Below are 23641 nucleotides of genomic sequence, written 5' to 3' on the forward strand. Positions count from 1 at the left end.
TGAGGAGAAACAAAATTTACTCGAGTTCTTTTTAACACGCCATGAAAAAAGTTAAAGTTTCAACACCCTTTAAGTTTTAAAATACCGATTTATTGGAAACCTTTCCATTAAAGAAGTGGGTTTTCTTGGATCATATTTTTTTAAAAAAACTTGTGTTTTTTTTTTGCACAAAAAAATGTAATAGTGCGATGTCAGAGGGACAGTGGATGGGGGGGGGTTGTCGCTGTGTGAGGGATATAAATGATAAATGTCTAAAAAAACCTCTTTGGCCGTTCATACCGACACCTAGCTTCAATTCTGTTAACTCCACCCTGAGTACAGTCTAGCGCTACCACCTCCTGGGCTTTAGAAATCTGTCCTCGCCCAGAACAAATTAGACTTCGCTTTTGCCATGCTTGGGCCGCCGAGCCTCCGCGCGAGGGCGCCCTCCCCGCCGTCCGCCGCCAAGTGACGCGGGGCGCCGAGAACGTGGCCAGCTCAGCGCATGGCCCCCTCCCGGCCACGAGCCCCGTCACAGGTGGGCCGGACCCCGAGCCGACTTCGCCTTATTAAATTAGGAAACTCAGTGAAAAAGGACATTCCCACTGTCTGTCCCTCACACCCTAGGTAAAATTCCCAGGTTCTGGGAAACCCTTCCGGCCATCACCGCGGGAACCGGAAATGACTTCTCCCGCGCCAGCGCGCGCGATGTGAGTTTCACGCGCCTAGAAAGCAGGGGGTCTTTTCTGGGGCTGCCCTCAGCGTTGCCTGCACAAATAACCAACAGGTGTGCGACGAAGAGATCCCGAAACTTTGCCTCGTGTTTTCTAGTCAGCTTGCTGGCAGGTACGATATAAACCCAAGCGGAAAGAAGTGCAAGCAGTGAGGCCCTGTTGTACCGGTCATCCTTCTTTCCCAGGCCTGGGCTCTAGTCGGCCTTCCCGCCTTCGTCCCTCCCCCCTCCCACGCACCGGGAGCCTGCGTACTGTCAGGCAGTTGCTGGGGCGTCTTCCTTCCTCTCCAAGCAAGATGGCGGGGGGTGAGGCTGGTGTGACTCTGGGACAACCGCATCTTTCTCGTCAGGATCTCGCCACCTTGGTAAGGTTTCGCTCTGAGAAGATGCGGAGTGAGCTCAGGAGTGGGAATGACAGGGCCTCCCGGGAGGAGTTGAGACGAGGCAGTGCTGGGTTGTCGAGAGCATGGTTAGCTCCGGAGCCGAGCGCCTTAAGCCGCGCCGCCGCCGTCTGTACCTCGGCAACTCCGCGAGCTGGGCAGCGGGGTGTGAGATCGTGGGACCTCGAAATTATGTTAAATGTCATTAAGATTTTCACTTTTGAAGATCTGGGAAGGGAGTGTCTACACTCTCCTCAGTGCTAATGCTGTCAAGGTTGGGTGGCCTCGGGCCTCCACGTCTCCCATAGAGATCGGAAGTGTAGTCTTGTGTAATGATGAAGGACTCTAGGGCTTCCCAGTCATTAAAGTACAAGATTGCTTATACAGGAAAAGCGCTTTAGAAGTATGAGAGAGCTTTTCACATGGCGGCGAGCTGTAGGTCAAATGTAAAGTCAAAGAAAAGTTGTGATTTGCCTTATGTGCAGCGATTTAAAATAAAAATAAAATGTTTAATTTCAGGATGTTACCAAATTGACGCCACTTTCACACGAAGTTATCAGCAGACAAGCCACAATTAATATAGGTAAGATAAGAATAACTTCTTGGAGACCTGACTTCTTGAGCTCTAGCAAGTAGTTTTAATCACCTTTGTGTGATTACCTGAACTATATGAGGTTGCAAATATTCAAGAAGTACACGTTGAGGGGGCGGCCGGTTAGCTCAGTTGGTTAGAGCCGGTGCTCTTAACAAGGTTGCCAGTTCCCCGTTTTATCCCCACCTGGGCCACTGTGAGCTGCACCCTCCACAACTAGATTGAAACAACTAACTACTTGACTTGGAGATGATGGGTCCTGGAAAAAGACGTTTAAATAAATAAAAGTTAAAAAAAAAAGAAATAGACGTTGAGCCCTGGCTTACAGAATAGGTGAGAAGAGATACAGACATATGAGAAGTTTAATAGCATAAGGTGATATGTAGTCATGTAGCACTTTAAGGAAGAGGTAAAAATGCGGCTGTATTTGCCAAACAGGGTTATTGCAAGGGCAGACTTTTTGAAAGTTTTATTTGATATATAAGCTATTATTAAGTAGACTATTTTTTTCTTAATTGACACCTAGAACTTGAGAGGAGAAGTTATGTTGACTGAGTGTAAATTTTCGGTATTTGAGAGAGTCTGTATAAACAGCACAGTAAAACCTAGTTAAAAGTAAGGCTCTACCATCAGACCTATTAAAAAGTTATAAGATATGTTACTCTTGACAGCATTACTGTAATTAAACCTGGGTTTTCTTATTTTCATGTATTCCTTTTGGTTGGGTCAGGGCTCATCATATCTTTTATGCTGGAAAATTTCTTAATATACAAGATATTTATTTTTTATTGAGTGTTTATTTTAAGTGAAGGCAGTCTTTTCTGTGATGAAAATCATAAGATGAATAGCTTTTAGTATACTAAGTATGGTTTTTGAACAAGGTTGTCAGTTACATGGAAAGTACTCTTCGGTTCCCTATCAGAATAAGTTTTTGGTAGAAAAGAATAGGAGCAAAAATTGAAGTCACTGTTGGTTTTATGTTGATATTTATAGTGAGTTATGGCTTTGGGTTTTCTACTCTAACATTATTTGAAAAAATATTTGGTGTAATTGGAGTGCACGTGAATTCAATTTTTGTTCTTTGTCTGTAGGTACAATTGGTCATGTAGCTCATGGGAAATCCACAGTTGTAAAAGCTATTTCTGGAGTTCACACTGTCAGGTTCAAAAACGAACTAGAAAGAAATATTACAATCAAGCTTGGATATGCTAATGCTAAGGTGAGCTGTGTACTGTGGACCTAGAAACTAACTTTAATTGGAATATGCAGATAACAAATCCAAATCTTTTTTTCTTTAAAACCTTTAGATTTATAAACTTGATGACCCAAGTTGTCCTCGGCCAGAATGTTACAGATCCTGTGGAAGTAGTACACCTGATGAGTTTCCTACAGACATTCCAGGGACCAAAGGGAACTTCAAATTAGTCAGGTGATCTCTTTTGTGCTGACAAACACTTCATACTTCATATTTATTGTGTTGTGATTGGTGCTTTTTGAAATGCTTAACTGAAATATTAAACAATGAACCTAATTGCTGAACGGTTTTGTTGTTTTTCCATTATTTTGTATTTATTGTCTATAGTGACAGTAATTTGAAGAGTTAAGTGTTTAAACCTAAGTTAGGATACTAACATGCAAGTTCTCCAAAGGAAAAGTATCACATAAGCATAATGGAATGGAGGGAAACACAGCTCATTGGGTTTAAAGGATTCTTTTTGGCAGGCTTCCTAATTGCTTTTGAACAGTATTTTTTCTGTTTCTTAGATAGGGGAGGAACAAAGCCATTCTTAATTACTTCTCTTAAGTAAATGGGCTTGTTATCCATCTATTTTCCAAATAGAATTGCATATCCTGGTTCTTTATCAGAGAGAACTGATACCCACCTAGTGATGTGTAGAGGGGTTGGGAATACTTCACAAGGAAATTTTAAATCAGGAGCAGGGGTAGGACTAGGGAGAGATGAATGAGCCCTCTGCCTTCAGCCCAAAATTTAAGGGGGTGGGGATGGGTGCCAAAAAAACCCTCAGTAGTTAAGGTAAGTAGCATTTTAGGCAACGTTTTTGGAAATTAAGGCAAAGAAATTGTAATACACAGAATATCATTTTTATAATAAAGACAGGCTCGAAATTACTGGTGGGTTTTTTTTCCTCTTGCTTCAATATCACTTTTTTTTCTGGCTGTTTTTGGCTCAGCATGACAATGTTAGTGATCCTTTTTTCATTTAAAATGTTGATGTTTATCCTGGATTTTTTTTGCATTAATTTTGGCTTTTTAAAATATTAAATCTAAATATTATTTATCTTTATTACTGAGTTTCTTGGTGCCTCCTTATATTTTGCACCCAAAGCAAGTGTTTCATTTGCCTCACCTTAGTTGTGGCCCTGATCAGAGATCAGCAAACTTTCTATAAAGAGCCAGATAGTAAATATTTTTGGCTTTGCAGGCCACGGATTCCCTCTTCTAGCTACTCTGCTCTTGTATGCTGAAAGGCATCTTGTATGTCTATAGACAGTATGTGCATGAGTGGGTATGGCAGTGGGCCACATTTGACCTAAGGGCTATAGTTTGCTGACCCGTTTTAGATCATGACAGTGTGAGCATACACTTTTAAACATAATGATTATCAATGAGTAGCATGGTTTTGTTAAAATAGTGCTGCCTTCTACATTTCAGATAGCTAATTTCAGCTTTTCAAGGTGCTAGAGAAATTTTTGGCGAATTATTTTTTTCAGATGGCGTTGCCCATTTTGTCAACACTTTTAGCTCTCAAATCGATGATGTTCCCAATATACACTCTGTACCTTATTCAGTTTCATTGAATCTGGGAGTGTCTGGCTCTTCATTTATTTCTATACATAGCTAATTTCATTTGCTGTATAATACTATGCAGTGTTTGGACTCTCAGCCAGTAGGTAATCTTATTTCCAAGGTCTAGAAACACCAAGTCCTGTAACCACTTGACTTTCTAGCAATAAGAATTATTTTCATATTTTTATTCCATATTCATATGTAACATATCCCACATCTAAAGTGATTTAATTTTAGGAAATCTGTAAGTTGTATCTTAAAGTATTGATTGATCTTAGGACCGATTGTTATTTCTCCATTGTTAGACATGTTTCCTTTGTTGACTGTCCTGGCCACGATATTTTGATGGCTACTATGCTGAACGGTGCAGCAGTGATGGATGCAGCTCTTCTGTTGATAGGTAAATACATTAGAATTGGTTTGGACAAATCAGCGTGCAACAAATCCAAGATGGAATATTTAAAGAGGAACTAAGGCCTTTAAGGGCCATATCCATTACCTAGGGGTGACATGAATGGAAACTAACATGTCATCCAGGATGACATCCCTGCCTACCAGCTATCAGAAAATACTAAACAAGATAGACCTTGAGGAGATGTCTTGTGAGAATTCTTATTGTAGTATATATTTTAAAAAGTAAATATAGCCTTTTTCCTGCTTAGATGACATGAAGTGATTTGATTTAATTTTAAATTTATTTGTAAAAATACGTTTTTTTTTTGTTGTTTTTTTTGGTCTCTGACCTGTCCACTGCAACACATATATTAAGTTGGTGCAAAAGTAATTGCGGTTTAAAAAGTTAAAAATTGCAAAAACTGCAATTTTTGCACCAACCTAATGTTTTTATTTAGATGCAAATCTCATTCATAATCAGTGCTGAAATCTAGACCTGAATTGCGGTTTTCAAAGCTAGCGTTGTGCTGCCTTCCTGTGAGCTGTCAAGAGATTTCGTTGCTATGGGATATAATTTTTTAAGTATGCCAGGTATAGGATACCTGAACCTCACTGCTTGGGGAGTACCCAACATACCTTTCCTATTTCTTTATAATACACTGTTGGTTATCTTCACGTTTAGTGTTCCTTCCCTTTGTTAGGGTGTAGGCTCGGATAGTAGTTGAAATTCATAAACTGTATTAAGTGTCTTCCCCTCTTGCTCAGCTGCCTCTCAGGAGCTTGATGGCCTTGCAAATCTCTAATACTGGATAGAGCCTTATGCCTGAGCAAAAGCTGAGGGCAGACCCCAAGATGCCACACTTGTTGATTCCAAGCTTCTTGCTTAGCAGGATCGGCAATGGGAGCCAAATGATCGGGAGGCCTCAGGGAATGCACGCACAGAGGGAAAGCAGGGGCAAATGGTGGACACTTGGCGGTGCTGTCCAGGACTTTTGCCTTGAATAGGGCTAGGGCATTCAAACATTTCTTTTATTGGATGCCAGCTAATTTTTTTTTGGTAGTAAAATACACATAACAAATTTTGCCACTTGACCCATTTAAAGTGTACCATTCAGTGACATTAAGTACATTGACAGTGTTGGACAAGCATCACCATTCTAGTTCCAGACCATCTTTATTACCCCAAAAGGAAATCCTTTCACTCTATTAAGCAGTCACTCTATTCCCCCTTTCCATGCCCTTGGCAACCTTAATCTGCTTTCTGTCTATGACGGATTTGCCTCCTTTGGCAGATATTTCTAGCTGATTCTCATGCATCTTTTTCCATCTTCATCATCTAGCTGGTAATGAGTCTTGTCCTCAGCCTCAGACTTCTGAACACCTGGCTGCTATAGAAATCATGAAACTGAAGCATATTTTGATTCTACAAAATAAAATTGATTTGGTAAAAGAAAGCCAGGCTAAAGAACAGTATGAACAGATCCTTGCATTTGTACAAGGTAAGAAGCCGTAATATCTGATACATATATGAATCACTTTGAGAGGCATTTAATCCAGATACCAGATGTTAGAATAACTATAGATTAAAACAGAGTAAACGTACAGATCTTAGGCCTTATTTTTCTCTACCTATGTACTTGTTAGTTACCTGCTAGAACTAGTGAAATCTGTGTTTCTGAATTGTATAGACTTTTTTGCTGACTGAAAGTTAGAACTGAAGTTGTATTCTGGAAACTATCAGATTTTAAAAAAAACAAAACACCTCAGTAATAGTAAAATGAGCAAAAGAATTTAAAAAAAAAAAAACAAGTCTTATACTATTTATTCTCACTGAGTAGCTACTTTGAGAATTGGAACTGACAATCATTTATTTAATTTTTATAGTCTTTTCCTCTAACAGCGTAGTGTTTTTACTCTCAGGGAAAACGTGATGCATCTTATTGTTGCATTTGATTCTCTCTCAGCCTTGTTTTTCTCGTTAGGCTGACTTCTCATGAACCCAGTTCTATCATAACGAAAAAGAATAAGTTATATTGATTAAAATCTAATTATTTTGTTTTACTTCTTTGACCAGTCTGTTTGACATATAATTAATAAGAAGCAAATATTATATGTGCAGCAGTCTTTGATTAGCAGAGTCTGTAATTTTATCTTGACATTTATTGGGAGGTTAATTACATGTTATTAGAAATCTTTCAACTAGTAAAACGCTCTTTCCCAGGAGTATTAGTATTTTATTCCTTTAAACAGTTTTATCATTTTAGTGTATTAAATATATCTATTAATATATTTTAACATTTTTTCCTTAAAGGGAATAGTGTTCATTTTCAGGAGTAAAAGCAAACATAGAATACTGCCACCTTTCTAAACAAAATCATCACTTTCTACCGGTTGCTGACATTTGTGTGGGGATGTTTAGGCATCTGTTTCAGTAATCTTAACTAGTAATGTGTAGAACAAGTTTGTAAAACGGAAGAATTTTGATTTTTCTGAATTTTGTCATAGGTACAGTAGCAGAAGGAGCTCCTATTATTCCAATTTCTGCTCAGCTGAAATATAATATTGAGGTTGTCTGTGAGTACATAGTAAAGAAAATTCCAGTACCCCCAAGAGACTTTACTTCAGAACCCCGACTTATTGGTAAGTGATAGGATTTTTCTTTAAGTCTTAATTAGATCTTTTCCACATTGGTGATTCCCCCTTAAGGGGGTTTATTACTATTTCCACTTTCTGCAGAGGTGTGAATAAATTATAAGCTCCATAAAATTTTTTTTGAGATCAGTGAATTCTGAGATTGTATTGGCAATGCTAAATTGCATTACTTGGTAAGGGACAGAGTCCTGAATACAGAAGGAACTTTTAGCCTTTTTGTGCTTAGTATATGGTACGTTATGTGATCAAGATGGAGTTAATACAGTATTCTCTAAGGAATGATAATGGTTTAGTCAGGAACAGGATATTAGAACTTCCATACCAATGATTTCCTTGTACCATTAATGATGATTTTCATATCCTTTTCACTTTAAGTTCAGAGTACCAATATTGGTATAATTTGATCATCTGAGCTTGTGGTTCCTACACAGAGATGTAGGTGCCTTTTCAGAACAGAAATGTGAGCCCCTCTGGGCCCTCACCCAGCGTCCCCCTGTGTGTTGTGGGAAGTGTTCTCTTGGGTGATTGTGATGGGTACCCCTTGTTAAGGGTCCCTGTTCTCAGAACCTAAGTGCAGGTCACGTAGTCCTAGAGTTGTCTTGTAGTTTTAAAACTAAATTTTTATTTCAGAAGTCACATAATACAGAGGTATATAAAGAGGTACCTCCCACGTTTAGCCCTTTAGCCCTGAAGTAACCAAAGTTCGCAATTGTTATGTATTATCCTCATGCCTCTCTTTTTTCATATCATCATGTATAAACATATACATGTTTTTGTTTTAGTTTTTCTTCTGGAAGTGGGATCATACTATGCATGTTATTTTGGTACCTTTTTTTTCCTTAACAGTATGTGAGGGTTATCCTTCCAGATCATTACATATGGCTCTAACATTTCTTTTTTAATAGCTGACTAATATTCCGTAGTATTGATGTACCATAATATGCCTCCTATCAATGAAGTTTTAAGTTTTTTCTACTTTTCTATCATAAGTAAATTAGATTTTTGTCACAAAGTCACCTGTGTGGTATAAATCTTGTATCTACTATTTTTATTTCCACTTTTCTATCGTAAGCAAATTAGGTTTTTGGCACAAAGTCATCCCTATGGTGTAAATCTTGTGTCTACTATTTTAGGAAAGTTAACTTAGAAAATAATATTTCTTTGAAAGTAAAAATGAACAGAATGGCCTTTAATTGGTTTTGCTTTCTTTTAGTTATTAGGTCCTTTGATGTCAACAAACCTGGCTGTGAAGTTGATGACCTTAAGGGGGGTGTAGCTGGTGGTAGTATTCTGAAAGGAGTGTTAAAGGTAAACTGGGTTTTGGTTATTGTGGTTTTCTTGTTTTAATTGGGGTTAGGGTTTCCAGGTGGGAATTCCCACCTGTTCTCGTGAATATTTTTCGCTTTCCCATTCCTGAATCCCAAGAAAAGTTGGTCGGGAAATCAGGAAAATTGGCTCCTTGAACCCAGGTGGTTGGTAGTATCGGCCGTCACTTTGTGGAAACAACTCATCATAGAGAACAGAAAACAGTTTACATCTCAGGATTCGGGAATGGGAAAGCGGAAAAAATTCCTGAGAACAGGTGGGAATTCCCACCCGGAAACCCTAATTGGGGTTAACATTGGTTAATAACATGTAAATTTCAGATGTACAACTTTATAATGCAACATCTGTATTCTCATTGTGTGCTCACCACCCAAAGTCTAGTAGTGGTTGTGTTTTTGTTTTGTTTTTCCATTGTCTTAATCAGGAAAATAGTACGGATACTCCAAATTGAAAAATAAATTTGTTTTCATGGTGTCTAGTACTCAGTATGGATGTCTTTGTATACTTTTATGTGTCTGACCTCTAACTTTATACACTCCTCATGCGTCTGGAGCACATTTTATATGGGGATAGACCTGTGTGGTAGGTGGTTAGAAACAGTTGGATGGTTCTGGTGTTGAAGCTTTCTTTCACATCTCTCTTTTTTTTTAAAATAGTGATCTTTGAACTAGAGAAAGGATTGCCTTTTCAGTTTTGTGGTTTTCCTGTTAGTATTTTTATATGTAAATGGAAATTGTGTTGTGCCGTAGTAATTCTAATTACTAATTTATATTTTTACAGGTGGGCCAAGAGATAGAAGTCAGACCTGGTATTGTTTCCAAAGATAGTGAAGGAAAACTCATGTGTAAACCAATCTTTTCCAAAATTGTATCACTGTTTGCTGAACATAATGATCTTCAGTATGCTGCTCCAGGAGGTCTTATTGGTAAGGATTTTCCTCTTATCCCTGTCTTTTCATTTGTGTATATTATAGTGCTTTTCATGGGAGATGGATTATCTAAAAAGATAGAGATTTTTAATTGGATATTTTAATAATTGAATGGGGTAGGGCAATATACATGTGGTTAAGCTGTTGATTTTAGGTCATGAGATGGTTTCATGTGTTTGTAAAAATTATTTTTAAACGTAAAGAAAAATACACTTTAGTATATAAAGTAGCTCCTTTTTAGCAATAACAAAAAAAATTTTATGACCTAGTGTTTAAAATACCTTGCTATACTTTTTGTTGTTCTACACAGATTTGAGGGGTAGAGAGTTGATTTTTATGTATGTTTTACAAATGGAAAGTTACCCACAAATGTCAGTTGAATCATGTCAGATCATATTTACTGAGGTGGAAATAAAAAAAGATAATTGTGTAGTAATTACTGAGATAATTTATGGATTTTCTGGTCCCTTACAATTTAGTATATTGCCAGATATCCATAAGAAGTCAAAATTCAGAATTAGAGGTGTTGTGCCTTTGGATTAAAGAAGAAAATGTTTGGTGAAGGATTTTGTCGTTCCCTTCTCTGGTGTTTGGCTATGTAATTCATTTTTTTACTTTTTCCTGTAATTAGGAATTTACTGTGTGTGATTTTTTTATATATAAACAAGTTTTTTACAATTTAGCCTATGGAACTTTTCACACATAAAAGTAGAGAGAATGATGTAATAACTCTTGTGTAGCCACCACCCAGCTTCAACAATTATCAATACTTTCCCAGTCTTCATCTTTATATCTTCTTCCCTGTCCTCCTCAAAAGACACACTGCTAAAATATTTTGAAGTGGATCCCAGGAATCATATATGGAATCTTTAAGCTATCATTTTGATCAGCCTCCATGAGAGAAATGGCAGGCAAATATTCTGCAAACTACTCATGAATTTTGTATCTCTTCAATCTTCATTAAGGATATTCAGACTTAGTTTTGAATTAGGATATTATCTCTGTTTGCCCTTTGTTTAGAATTTAAATCAAGAGAGTCTTTCTGTTGTCAAATACCCAACTAACCCATGAGTTTACGATTCTTTTTCTTCAGATAAAACAGGTATCTTGTCACACCTATGTAGCTGTTGCATGACTCTGAAAATTTAAGTATGTATTAAAATGTATAGGTATATGCTGTCCTTGTTTGACTAAATTTTGGGGTAAACAGCTTTATGGGGGGAAAAAGTTGGACTCTCTATATATGTATGTCTTATTTTACATTAGGAGTTGGAACCAAAATTGACCCCACTTTGTGCCGGGCTGACAGAATGGTGGGGCAGGTACTCGGTGCAGTTGGAGCTTTACCTGAGATCTTCACAGAATTGGAAATCTCCTATTTCCTGCTTAGACGGCTGCTAGGTGTACGCACTGAAGGAGACAAGAAAGCAGCAAAGGTAAGTGCTTTCTGTAACTCCTGTTTCAGAAACAGTGACAGTGATGTTAAGACTAATTTTGAGGTTCATTCTTTTATAGTGAACATGGGATTAAGAAAAAAGAAAAGGTGAATACATTTGACTTTCTGAAAATTGAGAACTTCCATGTGGCAATCAGTTTAAAGTGAAACGAAACAGGGAAAAATATCACATGTGACAATGACATGATATTCCTATTATTTATATGATTTTTTAAAAAACGTCTCAGTAAGATCAGGTTGGCAGAGATGGAAAATTGCTGACATCTGTTGGCAAGGATGTAGGAAGATAAGCAGCCATTTTGTGGAAAGCATTTTCTTAATTTGGAGGTTTCTTTTTCCCCAATTTATTTCCCTAGGTGCAAAAGTTGTCTAAGAATGAAGTGCTCATGGTGAACATAGGATCCCTGTCTACAGGAGGAAGAGTTAGTGCAGTCAAGGCCGATTTGGGCAAAATCGTTTTGACTAATCCTGTGTGCACAGAAGTAGGAGAAAAAATTGCCCTTAGCCGAAGAGTTGAAAAACACTGGCGGTAAGTTTATTAGCCTTTGTCACGGTCTGATAAAGAAGACACAGTCAGTTTCCTTAAGTTCTTGGTGGTGTACACACACACACACACATACACACACACTTTTCCTTGGATAACTTTGAAATCTGTTTCTAGCCCTGATTTGTGATAGACACACCTCTGCAAAAACCAATGTATTTGGTTCAGTATTTCCCTTGTTTTTGGCTTTATTAAACTTTTTATTTGGAAATAATTTCAAGCTTAACAGGAAAATTACAAGAATTACACACAGACCTGTATTCCCTTTTCCCAGATACACAATTTATTTGTGTGTGTATATATACTTTTTTATATGTAATAAATTTTTTTGAACCATTTGAAGTGTAGGTTATATATATCATGCCCTTTGATCTTTTAATACTTCAGTGTATATTTCCTAAAAACAAGGATGTTCTCTTACATAACCACTTAAAGAAGTTTAACATGGATAAAACTACTGAAATCTACAGTCTGTATTCTAGTTTTATCCCTCATCCCATAATGTCCTCTTTATCCCTCCAGTCTAGGGTCATGTATTGAATTTAGTTTTCATGTCTCTTTGCTCTCTAATCTGGAACTTTCTCAGCCTTTCTTTGTCTTGAGATTGACAGCTTTGAAGAACATAAGCTAGTTTCTTTATAGATTGTTCCTCAATTTGGGCTTATCTAATGTTTCCCAAGTTTAGATTCTGGTTTTATATTCTTGGCTGGAATATTTACATAGGTGGGGATGTCTCCTCAGGGAATCACAGCCAGAGGCACATGAGGTTAATTTTGATCATGCATTCAAGGTGTTGTCCAGTTTCCCCACTCTATAGTTAACTCCTTTTAACCTTTGCAACTACTAAGCATTCTGTGGGGAGACTCAGACTATGCAGATAGCTTGCTCCTCAATATATCCCACCCCGCTGAATTTAGCATCCATGGATGATTCTTGTCTAAATTGAGCTTGACTCTAGTGATTGTAAAATGGTGATCACCCCACCCCCAACTCCACCACTCCTTATTTATCAGTGGACATTCTTTCTTCCCCATTATTTACTTATCTAGTTATTATATGGACTCATGGAGTCCTATTTTATTCAATAGGTTATGATTCTTTACTGTTTTTATTATTTTAATGCCCAAATTGTCCAGGATTTATCCAACAGACACCCTTCAAGCTGGCTCCTGTGTGTCCTTTTGACATGTCCCCATCAGTTCTTTTGGAGAGTTCCTTACTTTCTGGCATAAGATGTTCCAGAGTCATCTTGTACCTCCCTTGCTCCAATTTAGAATTGGCCATTTCTCTGAGGAACCCTGGTTCCTTTTAGAGGGAAATGTTATTTAGAAATGAAGATCTGGGCACTAGGTGTGCTCATCATTTAAGATGTTGTTACTTCTGGGCCCTTTTAGTGGCTAGAGCTAGGAAACCTACAGTTTTTGGCTCCTGACTTTGCTCTTTCCCTGGTTAGTTACTGAATCTACCCTTTCTTTTCTATTCGGTGTGATGACTTCATAGCCCGTACTACCATCACTCCACACTTGAAAGGTATTGCAGAAGGTTCCTAGTTTGCCTCTTTGATACGTAACAGCTGAGTCAACCATTTTTATTATGCCCTGCTCAATAATTTTTAGTAGCTTCTCACTGCTTTCTGATATTTAGGACCTTTCTGGAAGCTTGCTTCAATACATTTTACGTTTCCTCTTGCTTTGTCTCACATAAACCCTCTAATGATTCCGTGTCCTGATTGTCCCTATAATTATTCAAATCGCCCTTAGCTCTTTGTTTTTTTCCTCACTACCTAACCTCCCTTATTAAGCCTTCTCTGATACTCTGCCCCATGATGGTCTGTCATCACTTATTGTTCAGAAGATCTGAATTATTACTCTACTTTAGACAGAATTAAATTTTTTGTTGTCTTTTAAGTAAGTAATCCTGCTTTGTGGTGATTTATGTCCACTTGATTTTACTCTTTTGTATAATTATGCTATTTGCCATTTATAGACATACTGATTTGCAGTGTATTTTAAAATAGGCTTAAGTAATACACTTTCAAAAACTCAACATGGAATATATTATTCTCACTTAGAATGGTACATTTCCTAGATTAGAACAGATTTTAAAACAGAGTTGGTTGGTTTGTTTTGTCTTTCCACTAATAAGAGAGGACTTTGCTTAAAAATTAGCAAGTATGTTAAAATTGTTAAAAGAAATGAGAGCATCTGAAAGATCCTTACATTCTTTACAATTGTGGTTTTAATCCATGTTTAGGTAGGTTTTGTTCTAGAAGCTACAGTTGGGATAGCATTCCAGCCTGGTGTTCACTGATTAGAGCAGACATTGGAAGTATGAGCAGAGGTGCCTCTGCTGTTGAGAGTAAACTGCCTGTAGACTAGTCCTTTCGTATTTAGTTTCCTTTACCAGCTGAGGTCATTGTGATGTGTGTAGGTGCTGTAAAAGGTTTAAAAAGAAGCACTTTGTCAAGGAGAAAAGGATAGAGAATGAGATTTTTGAAACAAATCAGACTGAGATGGTTTTGTATCGCATGGTTCCTTAGGTGGATGGGAAGGCTATTTGGCAGTTCTGAAGGGGTAGGTATATTTTAACAGAGTGAAGATGAGCATTTTATAGTAGCAACATTGTTTTGCTTTCCTGTCATTCATTTTGGCTGGAGCCCATCTCTCTGGGCCTGAGACTCTAAGAAGATAGTGTGAGCTTTCTTTGTGCAGGAGCAGGTTTTGGAAACAAATTCAGATACAGCAGATAGGTAAGTAAAACTAGTTATGTCAAATGATTATGTAGTAATGATAATAAAATGGACATGAAATTCACAGTTTCTTTTGTTTTCATTTTGCAGTTTAATTGGTTGGGGTCAAATAAGAAGAGGTGTGACAATCAAGCCAACAGTAGATGATGACTGAAGAATTCCAGTTAAATAATGCATTTGGATAAAGTCAGATTTTTCTCTTAACCACCTAGGGGTGTATTTTCAAAGCAATACTGGAGAATGAATTTCACAGCTCATTACCTTAGTAGTAGCTGTTATTGTCATTTTTTGGTGATGAAAATTTAACCTCTGGTACTAAAATAGAGTCTACAATAAAATTAAAAATTGGCATAATGTTGGATGGAGTCTACATTTTACCAGAAATTAACCATTCCCAAGTAATGTCTAATTTATGTATTAATGTAGGTTTGAAATGAAACTCTTCGCCACAGCCAGCCTTTGCTATAGCACACATACTACCAAACCTATTTGAAATAAAGTTTTTCTTATTTTCATGCTTCATCTTTCAGTAGCTCTAGGCTTGAAAGGATTGTTATACCAGTAAAAACTTGAAAACAAATTCTTTTTTTTTAACTTTTTATTAGTTTCAGGTGCACAAAACAATGTAATAGCTAGACATTTATCATTTATGTCCCTCACACAGTGACAACCCCCTCCCCCATCCACTATGCCTCTGACATCACATACAACCATTTCATTTCCACTGTCTCTATTCCTAATGCTGTACTCCACTTCTTGTAAATATATATATATATATATATATATATATATATATATATATATATATATATAAAATTATAGTTGACATTCATTATTGTTCAGCTTCAGGTGTACAGTGCAGTGATCGGTCAGAAAACAAATACTTGAAGACCAGCTTCTTTTTGCCTATCTTGTGTTGCTTTATCTTTGCAATTTGAGTGAAAAGAAATGAATAGGTTCAAATAAAATTATCCTTTAGAGCAGGGGTGTCCAAACTGCGGCCCGCAATCCATTTTTAATTGGCTCGCAGCAAATTCCAAAAATAGTTTACTTAAATAAACCAGAGGCAATACGTACTTCACCTGAGTGAGTCGCCTGGCTGTTTGTGTATTTTACCGCATATGGCCCTTGGTAAAAAACGTTGAAAAAAGTTTGGACACCCCTACTTAAGAGCATGAGTGCTTGTTTCCATTAACATACCTTTTTCTGCCCCTCTTTTCCTGTTCTGGAACATGGGAAACGAGAGCCAGAAGTTCTCATCCTCTCCCTGTGATGCCCTGCAGTTGTTTCTGCGTTGGTTTACACCTGAAATCCAACAGCCTTCCCCTGTTGGAAAATACTGTTACACCAGATGATCCTAGATAAGTAACAGACCTGTCCAGGCTTTATGTTTTTTTTTCCTTAACTGTTTAATTGACAAGCATATGTAAATTCTAATATTAGTAATCTTTGGACCTTTAAAGAGGTAAAAGAGAAAGCAAAGGATGAGCCCTTTGATTTTTTACTTATTCTCCGTGTTCCTACACTTTTCCTGTGCTTTTTTATTTTTACTTATTTCATAAGATTCTGTGGGAGCAGTGGTTCTCAACTCACTGACATTAGAATTGCTGGAGAAGCTTTAAAAAAAAAAAGTAGATGCCCCACAGAGATTATGATTTAATTGGCTTGGGGTGGAGCCCAGCCCTTGATATTTTTAAAAACTCCCCAGGGTTGAGAAACAAGTTTAGAGTTGAAAAGTAGGTATATCAGATAACAGAATCTTACTGAGCTTTGGTAGTCGGCTAACACTCTCTAGTTTGCTTTTCTTAAATTTGCATTTAATGTGGAACTTGATGCCATAGTCATAATAGTGTGCTCTTTTGGGGATTAAAGCTGCTGCCTTGTAAAAATTTAGAAGCTGTAGCTATGAGTTATAAGTATGTAAATTTTGAGGAAACATTAATGTTACATACTTGATTGACTTTGAAGGGTTGTGTTACAGCATGCGGAACACATTTAAATAAAGCTAGGTTCTAATCCAAACAATTTTATATTTAACATGTCCCCATGTGTTTTATAAGCACCTTCTAGCAGAAATTCTGGAATAACATAAGACCCAGAGTTTTGTAATAGTTGATTAATTTATTGCAATTAATCTCATGTCAAAACTGAAACCACAAGTCTCTTGTCTATTTCAAACATCCACATGAATTTCAACAAATTTGCAGAGCACTGCTTAGTGTAAATGGGAATACACAAATAAAACAATGGGCCTTATTTTCATAGAACTTGAAGTCAGTGCAGTGATTGTCAGCCAGAGATGTATCTGGTTCAGAATCTGCCTAGAATGTAATGTTGCTGATGAAAGTACAGTGCATATGTAAATCCTATTGGCTCTCCTATTAAGATATTTTCAGAATCGGGCCAGTTCTTACAATCTCCACTCCTACCATCCTAGTCAAAGCCACCAGTGGCAATAACCCTGTAACTCCCTGCTTCCATACTTGAACCACTGCAGTCTGTTGTCAACATAGCCAGAATTATCCTTTTTGTAAGGCAATGCTGTGTACAACTCTGATAATAAATTGTTAAGTTAGTCTCACAGAAATGGGGAGCATAAGGACAGTTTAGCTGTGACATCATCCAAATGATTTCCGGGCTGACCTAGAAAGTTCACTATCTCACTGTATGTAAACTCCAAAGATGATGTGTGTGTGTGTGGTTTTTGCAGAGGAAGAAACTTATCTAATAAGAGTGCAAATAGCTGTATTCATAAAACTTATGAAATCCCATTTCCAGAAAAAACAATATGGTGAAGCTTCCAGTGAAATGGATGCTTTTCTGGAAATACATTAAAAAATTTTACCAAAAACTAAGCAGATACCTTTACTGATAATTAAAAACAGGTTAAACAATTACTCTGTGTACGTTTTCACAAACTCACAATACACATTCTTCTAAATTTCAAGAAATAGGTGATTCTGTTACTTAAATTGTTCCAGAAAATTAGGAAATGCAAAGGGACGGAAAAAGAGACATACTAATTGTTCAAAAGCATATATTGCCCAAACCTGGAGAGAAGACTACCAAAAAAACCCCGCTAGAGACAATTCTCACAAAGTTACAAAATCCATACTAAAAGTAAATTAAGTTCAGCAATACATTAAAGGAATAATGCATTCTTGTGTACACATAGATGTTTTATAGATTGAGAGAAAAAAGCATACCTTGAAGGTGTATTTGATGCAATTCAAAATTTTAAAAACAGGTAATGTAGAGAAGGAAACTATTAGTAGTGTACTTAGAAAACTATCAGAATCGTTTTTAATGAAACATCGGAGCACAGTAACGTCCACACCGCCATAGGTGGGGTAAAAAGTTTCAGTTGGGTAAAATGGGTGGTTGTGAGGTTAATAAAAAGGATGAAATTCAGAGGGTGCAAAACAGTTATCAATTGCATTACACCAGAATTCATATTGTTTGGTTTCTGTATTCTCATTAAGGTCTGGAATGAGTCAAGAATGTCAGCTTCCACTTCAGTTCTACAACATGGTTTTCTGGGGCTTAGCACATGAGAGAAATATTGGGAATGGAAGCAACAGAACGTTATTTACAAGGTATAAGATTGTCTGCTGAAAACCCAGAAACTATAAAACTTGAACTGCTAGGAGAGTTCAGTGAAGTGACAGAGTTCAAGATAAGCATGCAAAATTACTAGTTAACTGATTTACTAATCAGTTTACAACACACAAATACACAAATCAAAAAATGAAATGCGTGTAAAGTATCCAGGTATAAACTGAACAAGACTGCAAGGTATATATGAATAAAACTAACATTTGCTGAAAGAAAAAAGGGGAATGAGAAACTAAGCAATATTCTTGGAATACTCAATATTACACATGTGACTGCCATTTTTTTCTATAGTCAGTGCAATCTGAATAAAAATTTCAATAAGACTTTAAAGAATTTGTCCAGTTGATAATAAAGATTTGGAAAAGAAAATTCACAAGAGTAAACTTAAAAATTATGATGGGAGAGTTGACATACTACGTTTTAGAACATATAAAGCCACAATATAAGAAGTATGGTATTAATGCAGAAATAGATCAATAATTGGAAGAAACTACAACCAGATATAAAATTTTAATAATACATGCTATCTGTAGTATTTTATGTCAGTGAAGAAAATGACTATTTTTAGTCCAAATGGCTAGCCATTTGGGGATAAAAGATCTCTTATTTAAAATCTTAAGATTTCATTGAGACAAAATTATGAGCTAAAAATATATAGGGGATTATTTTAATAATTCAGATGAGGAAGGCAAAACAAACCCAAAAGCCATGAAGGAAAAGTTGGCACATCTAACACATAAAAGTTCAACACATCCAAAGATATTACAGATTTAAAAGATGATAGATTGTGAAAAAAATACACAAAACTTGCATGACATGAAAAATTAATATTTCTAGTACAAATCAGTAAGAGAAAAGAAATAGAAATGGGGCAAAGTATATATTGCATCACTTTAGGTGGCTAAAGACTGGCAGGAAGAGCACACCAAATGCCAGTGATTTGATTTGGGCAAAGACAAGTTACTGGCCATGAAGTCCTACAGCCAGGAGTAGGTGCGGCATCTCATCTCCGTGGAGTTTTCTTTGTCTCAGACTCTACAACAGGTAGAGTCTTACTGGATCAAGGAAACTGGTTTTGTGCTGGGCCATTGTACTTTTATACTTGGATTATATCACCGTTCAGGAAGAATTTACACAAATACTCCTTTTAATGGTTGAACTTAAGGGAATGTTTACAAACATTTGACATCAGAGTAATCATTCTGTATTCTGCAGGATAAGACACCATTATTGAACAATGTCTGACTTCAGCTTCTGGGCAACAGGGAAAATCCATCTCACAAGTATATATAGTGTATTTGTAGAAGAAATACAAACACCCAATACATATTTGTAAAGTGCTCAGCCTATCTAGTAATAAGGAAAGTGAAAACTAGCAATGTGATTCATTTTCACTCATTAAAATTGGCAAAAATTAAAATAATTTATAGCAGTCAGTGTTGGTGAGGATATATTGTTGGTGAGAAGTATAAACTGGTACATTCTTTAATTTTTTTTATTTTTCATTAAAGTTGACATTCAATATTATATTAGTTTCAGGTGTACAGCATAGTGGTTAGACATATCTTAAGAAGTGATCCTCCAATAAGTCTAGTACCCCCCCACACACCATGCATAGCTATTACAGTATTATCTACTGTATCTCCTGTGCTGTACTTTACACCCCCATGACTACTTTGTAACTACCAATTTATACTTCTTAATCCCTTCACCTTACTCACCTATCCATCAACCACCCTCCCATCTGGCAACCATTAGTTTGTTCTCTGTATCTCTGAGTCTGTTTCTGTTTTGTTTGTTCATTTATTTTGTTTTTCAGATTCCACATATAAGTGAGATCATATGGTATTTGTCTTTATCAGACTTATTTCACTTAACAATACTCTCTAGATCCGTCCATGTTATTGCAAATAGTTAAACTGGTCATTCTTTTTTTTTTTTTTTTTTTTAAGATTTTATTGGGGAGGGGGAACAGGACTTTATTGGGGAACAGTGTGTACTTCCAGAACTTTTTTTTCCAAGTCAAGTTGTCCCTTCAATCTTAGTTGTGGAGGGTGCCATTCAGCTTCAAGTTTTTGTCCTTTCAGTCTTAGTTGTGGAGGGCGCAGCTCAGCTCCAGGTCCAGTTGCCCATTGCTAGTTGCAGGGGGCGTAGCCCATCAGTCGATGAATTGAACTGGCAACCTTGTGGTTGAGAGCCCACTGACCCATGTGGGAATCGAACCGGCAGCCTTCGGAGTTAGGAGCTCGGAGCTCCAACCACTTGAGCCACCGGGCCGGCCTAAACTGGTCATTCTTTAAAGAGGACAGTTTGATTATGTCTATCACCTTTTAACCCAGAATTCCATATCTGGGAATGTATCATAAAGAAATATTTGTTCATGTTCACAAAAATCTACGTAGAAGGATGTTTATTCCAGCATTGTTTATTATAGCAACAATTGTAAGATACCTAAATGTTAGTCAAAAGAGAATGATTAAGTACATTTTGTGGTACATTCTATCATGAAATAAAACTATAAGCCATCTTTGATTCAGCCCTGGTTAAATTAAAGGTGAAAATATTGATCCTGAAAATATTTTATGAAAATCCCTGAGAGGAACTAATTTATTTGATTTAAAGTGCCTTGAGAATTAATAATACAGTATTTTTTGTTTCTCACCTCAAAAAGAATAGAGGAGTGTCAAAGGAACTAACTCCATGTCAGCGTTACTAGCATGGAATCTGTTGGAATCACAAGTTTATTTTCTCAAACATGTTTATAGGGAGAAAGCCAAGACCAACAAGTGAATTCATGCCATTTACAACGCAGTGAAATTATACATTAAAGTGTATCACTATTGGGCTGGTATATCCATTACAATCTATATTTCTACAATAAATACTTTCTATCAAATACAATTTCCTATCACAAACATACAGTGAGAAATACATTTCGAACAAGAAACATAAAGAGTTAGCATGAATCACAACTTTAGGTATTATACTTCAAAAGAGTTAATCTAAGAACTTTATCCTTTGCAAATTAAGTCCTAGGGACCTTATGATCTGTAAATCATCTTCAACCTTCTCAAAAGGGTTGTAAAAATGCAACAAAACTGGTTAGTAGAGTGGTTTGCATCCTCCAAAGCACTAATTCATCAATCTTTGGTTTGTCTCAAAGTTTCTCATCAACTACTGTTATGACTCATGGCCTATTTTTTCCAAAATATTAGTCTTTTCAAAAGACAAATTCTGGGCTTTGTTGTGTCTCTATTGTTTATTTCATTGATTTTTTTTCTTACCTTTACTATTCCCTTTCTTCTACTTTCTTTGGGTTTATTGTGTTAATTTTTACTAAGTACTTAACTCATTAATTTTCTTTTAGCCTTTCTTCTTTCTAATATAAACATTGAAGGCCAAGCATTTCCCACTTCGGATTTTTATAGTAGAATCAAACATGGTTTTATTTATTTATTTGTTTGTTTGTTTGTTTATTTAGGTATAATCTATATTTAATAAAATGCCCAAATCTCGAGTGTTCAGTTTCACAAGTTTTGATTATTTTATATACCCATGTATCCGTCATCTCAAACAAGATCTAGAACATTTCCATCACCCCAGAAAATTCCCTTATGCTCCTATAATATGTAGTTTTCTGGTATCTGAATTCTTCCACATAAGAAGTTTTTGAGATTCATCCATGTTGTAGCATGTATCGATAGTTTGTTGGTTTTCATTGCTGAATAGTATTCCACTGTAAAGACATACCATAGTCTGTTAATCCATTCACCAGTTGATAGACATTTAGATTGTTTCCACTTTTTGGCTATTAAGAATAGTGCTGTTATGAACATTGGTGTTCAAGTCTGTGTAGGCATACGTTTTCATTTATCTTAAGTAGATTCCTACCATGTTTCCCTGAAAATAAGAGCTAGCCGGACCATCCGCTCTAATGCATTTTTGGAGCAAAAATTTATATAAGACCCGGTCTTATTTTACTATAATATAAGACCGGGTCTCAATATGATATGATATGATATGATATGATATGATATGATATGATATGATATGATATGATATAAATAATGTAATACCGGATCTTATATTAATTTTTGCTCCAAAAGACGCATTAGAGTTGATAATCCAGCTAGGTCTTATTTTCAGGGAAACATGGTAGGAGTGGAATGTTAGGATGTATGGTAAGTCTATGTTCTACTTTTTAAGAAACTGATAACCTATTTTCCAAAGTGGCTGTGCCATTTTATATGCCCATCAGTAATATACGAGGGTTCTAGTTTCTCCACATCCTTTCCAACACTTGATACTATTGTTGTCTGTCATTTTTATTATAGCAATTTTAGTGGATATGTAGTAGTATCTCATTGTGGTTTTAATTTGCATTTTCCTAGTGACTAATGATGTTGAGCATCTTTTCATGTGCTTGTTAACCATTCATATTTCTTTGGTGAAATATGTATTCAGATCTTTTGCCCATTTTTAAACTGGGTTGTTTGTTTTATTGAGTTGTAAGAGTTCTTTATGTATTCTCAATACAAGTCCCTTATCAGATACATGATTTGCAAATATTTTCTCCTGTGGCTTGGCTTTTCATTTTCTCAATGGTATATTTTAAAGTACCGTTTTTAATTTTGATGAAGTCCAATTTATCTTTTTTTCTTTTATGTATTATGCTTTTGTATTGTATCTAAGAACTCTTTGCCTACCCAAAGGTCATAAAGATTTTCTCCTATATTTCCTTCTAGAAGCTTTATAATTTTAGCTTCTACATTTAGGTCTATGATCTATTTTGAGTTAATTTTCTTACGGGTTAAGCTAAGGATTTTTTTCCTGTGTGGATATCCAGTTGTCCCAAGCTATTTGTTGAAAAGACTATCCTTTCTCCAATGGATAGTCTTGGCACCTTTATCGAACATCAGTTTACATAGGTGTAAAGGTTGATTTCTTGAATTCTTTTCTATTGATCTGTTAGCCACATTGTCTTGATTACTGTGACTTTAAAGTGAGATTTTAAGTTGGGTAGTATAAATCCTCCAACTATGTTCTTTTTTTCAAAATTGTTTTGACTCTTCTAAGTCCTTCGAATTTCCATATAAATTTTAGGTTCAGCTTGTCAGTTTCTCCAAAAAAAGCCTGCTGGAATTTTGTTAGGGATTGCATTAAATTTATGGATCCAGTTTGGAGAGAATTACTACCTTGACAATATTGATTCTTCCAATTCATAACTATGGAATGTCTCTTCATTTAGATTTTCTTTCATTTCTCTCAGTAATGTTTTGTTAGTTTTCACTGTACGGGTCTTGCACTTCTTTTGTTAAATTTATTCCTATTTAGTTATTTTTGATGCTATTATGAATAGAATTGTTCTCTTAATTTCATTTTTGGATTGTTTGTTGCTTGTATGTAAAAATATAGTTGATTTTCAGATATAAATTTTATATCCTGTGACCTTGATAAACTCGTTTATTGGTTCTAGTCTTTTTTTG

At 36.2% G+C, this 23641-nt stretch overlaps 1 protein-coding gene across 1 annotated transcript; it reads left to right on the top strand.

Moving 5' to 3' along the window:
- The first annotated feature begins 722 nt into the window (after positions 1-722).
- EIF2S3 (eukaryotic translation initiation factor 2 subunit gamma) lies at positions 723-14894 on the top strand. Its single transcript, XM_019713802.2, has 12 exons — positions 723-1077; positions 1612-1675; positions 2776-2903; positions 2992-3113; positions 4798-4892; positions 6226-6384; positions 7391-7525; positions 8751-8845; positions 9644-9788; positions 11058-11227; positions 11604-11776; positions 14631-14894. Exons 1-12 carry the CDS (start codon positions 1009-1011, stop codon positions 14692-14694), a joined length of 1419 nt encoding a protein of 472 aa, XP_019569361.1. The 5' UTR covers positions 723-1008; the 3' UTR covers positions 14695-14894.
- The last annotated feature ends 8747 nt before the right edge of the window (positions 14895-23641 follow it).

The sequence above is a fragment of the Rhinolophus sinicus genome, chromosome X (genome assembly GCF_036562045.2).
Source record: "Rhinolophus sinicus isolate RSC01 chromosome X, ASM3656204v1, whole genome shotgun sequence".
Lineage (NCBI taxonomy): Eukaryota > Metazoa > Chordata > Mammalia > Chiroptera > Rhinolophidae > Rhinolophus > Rhinolophus sinicus.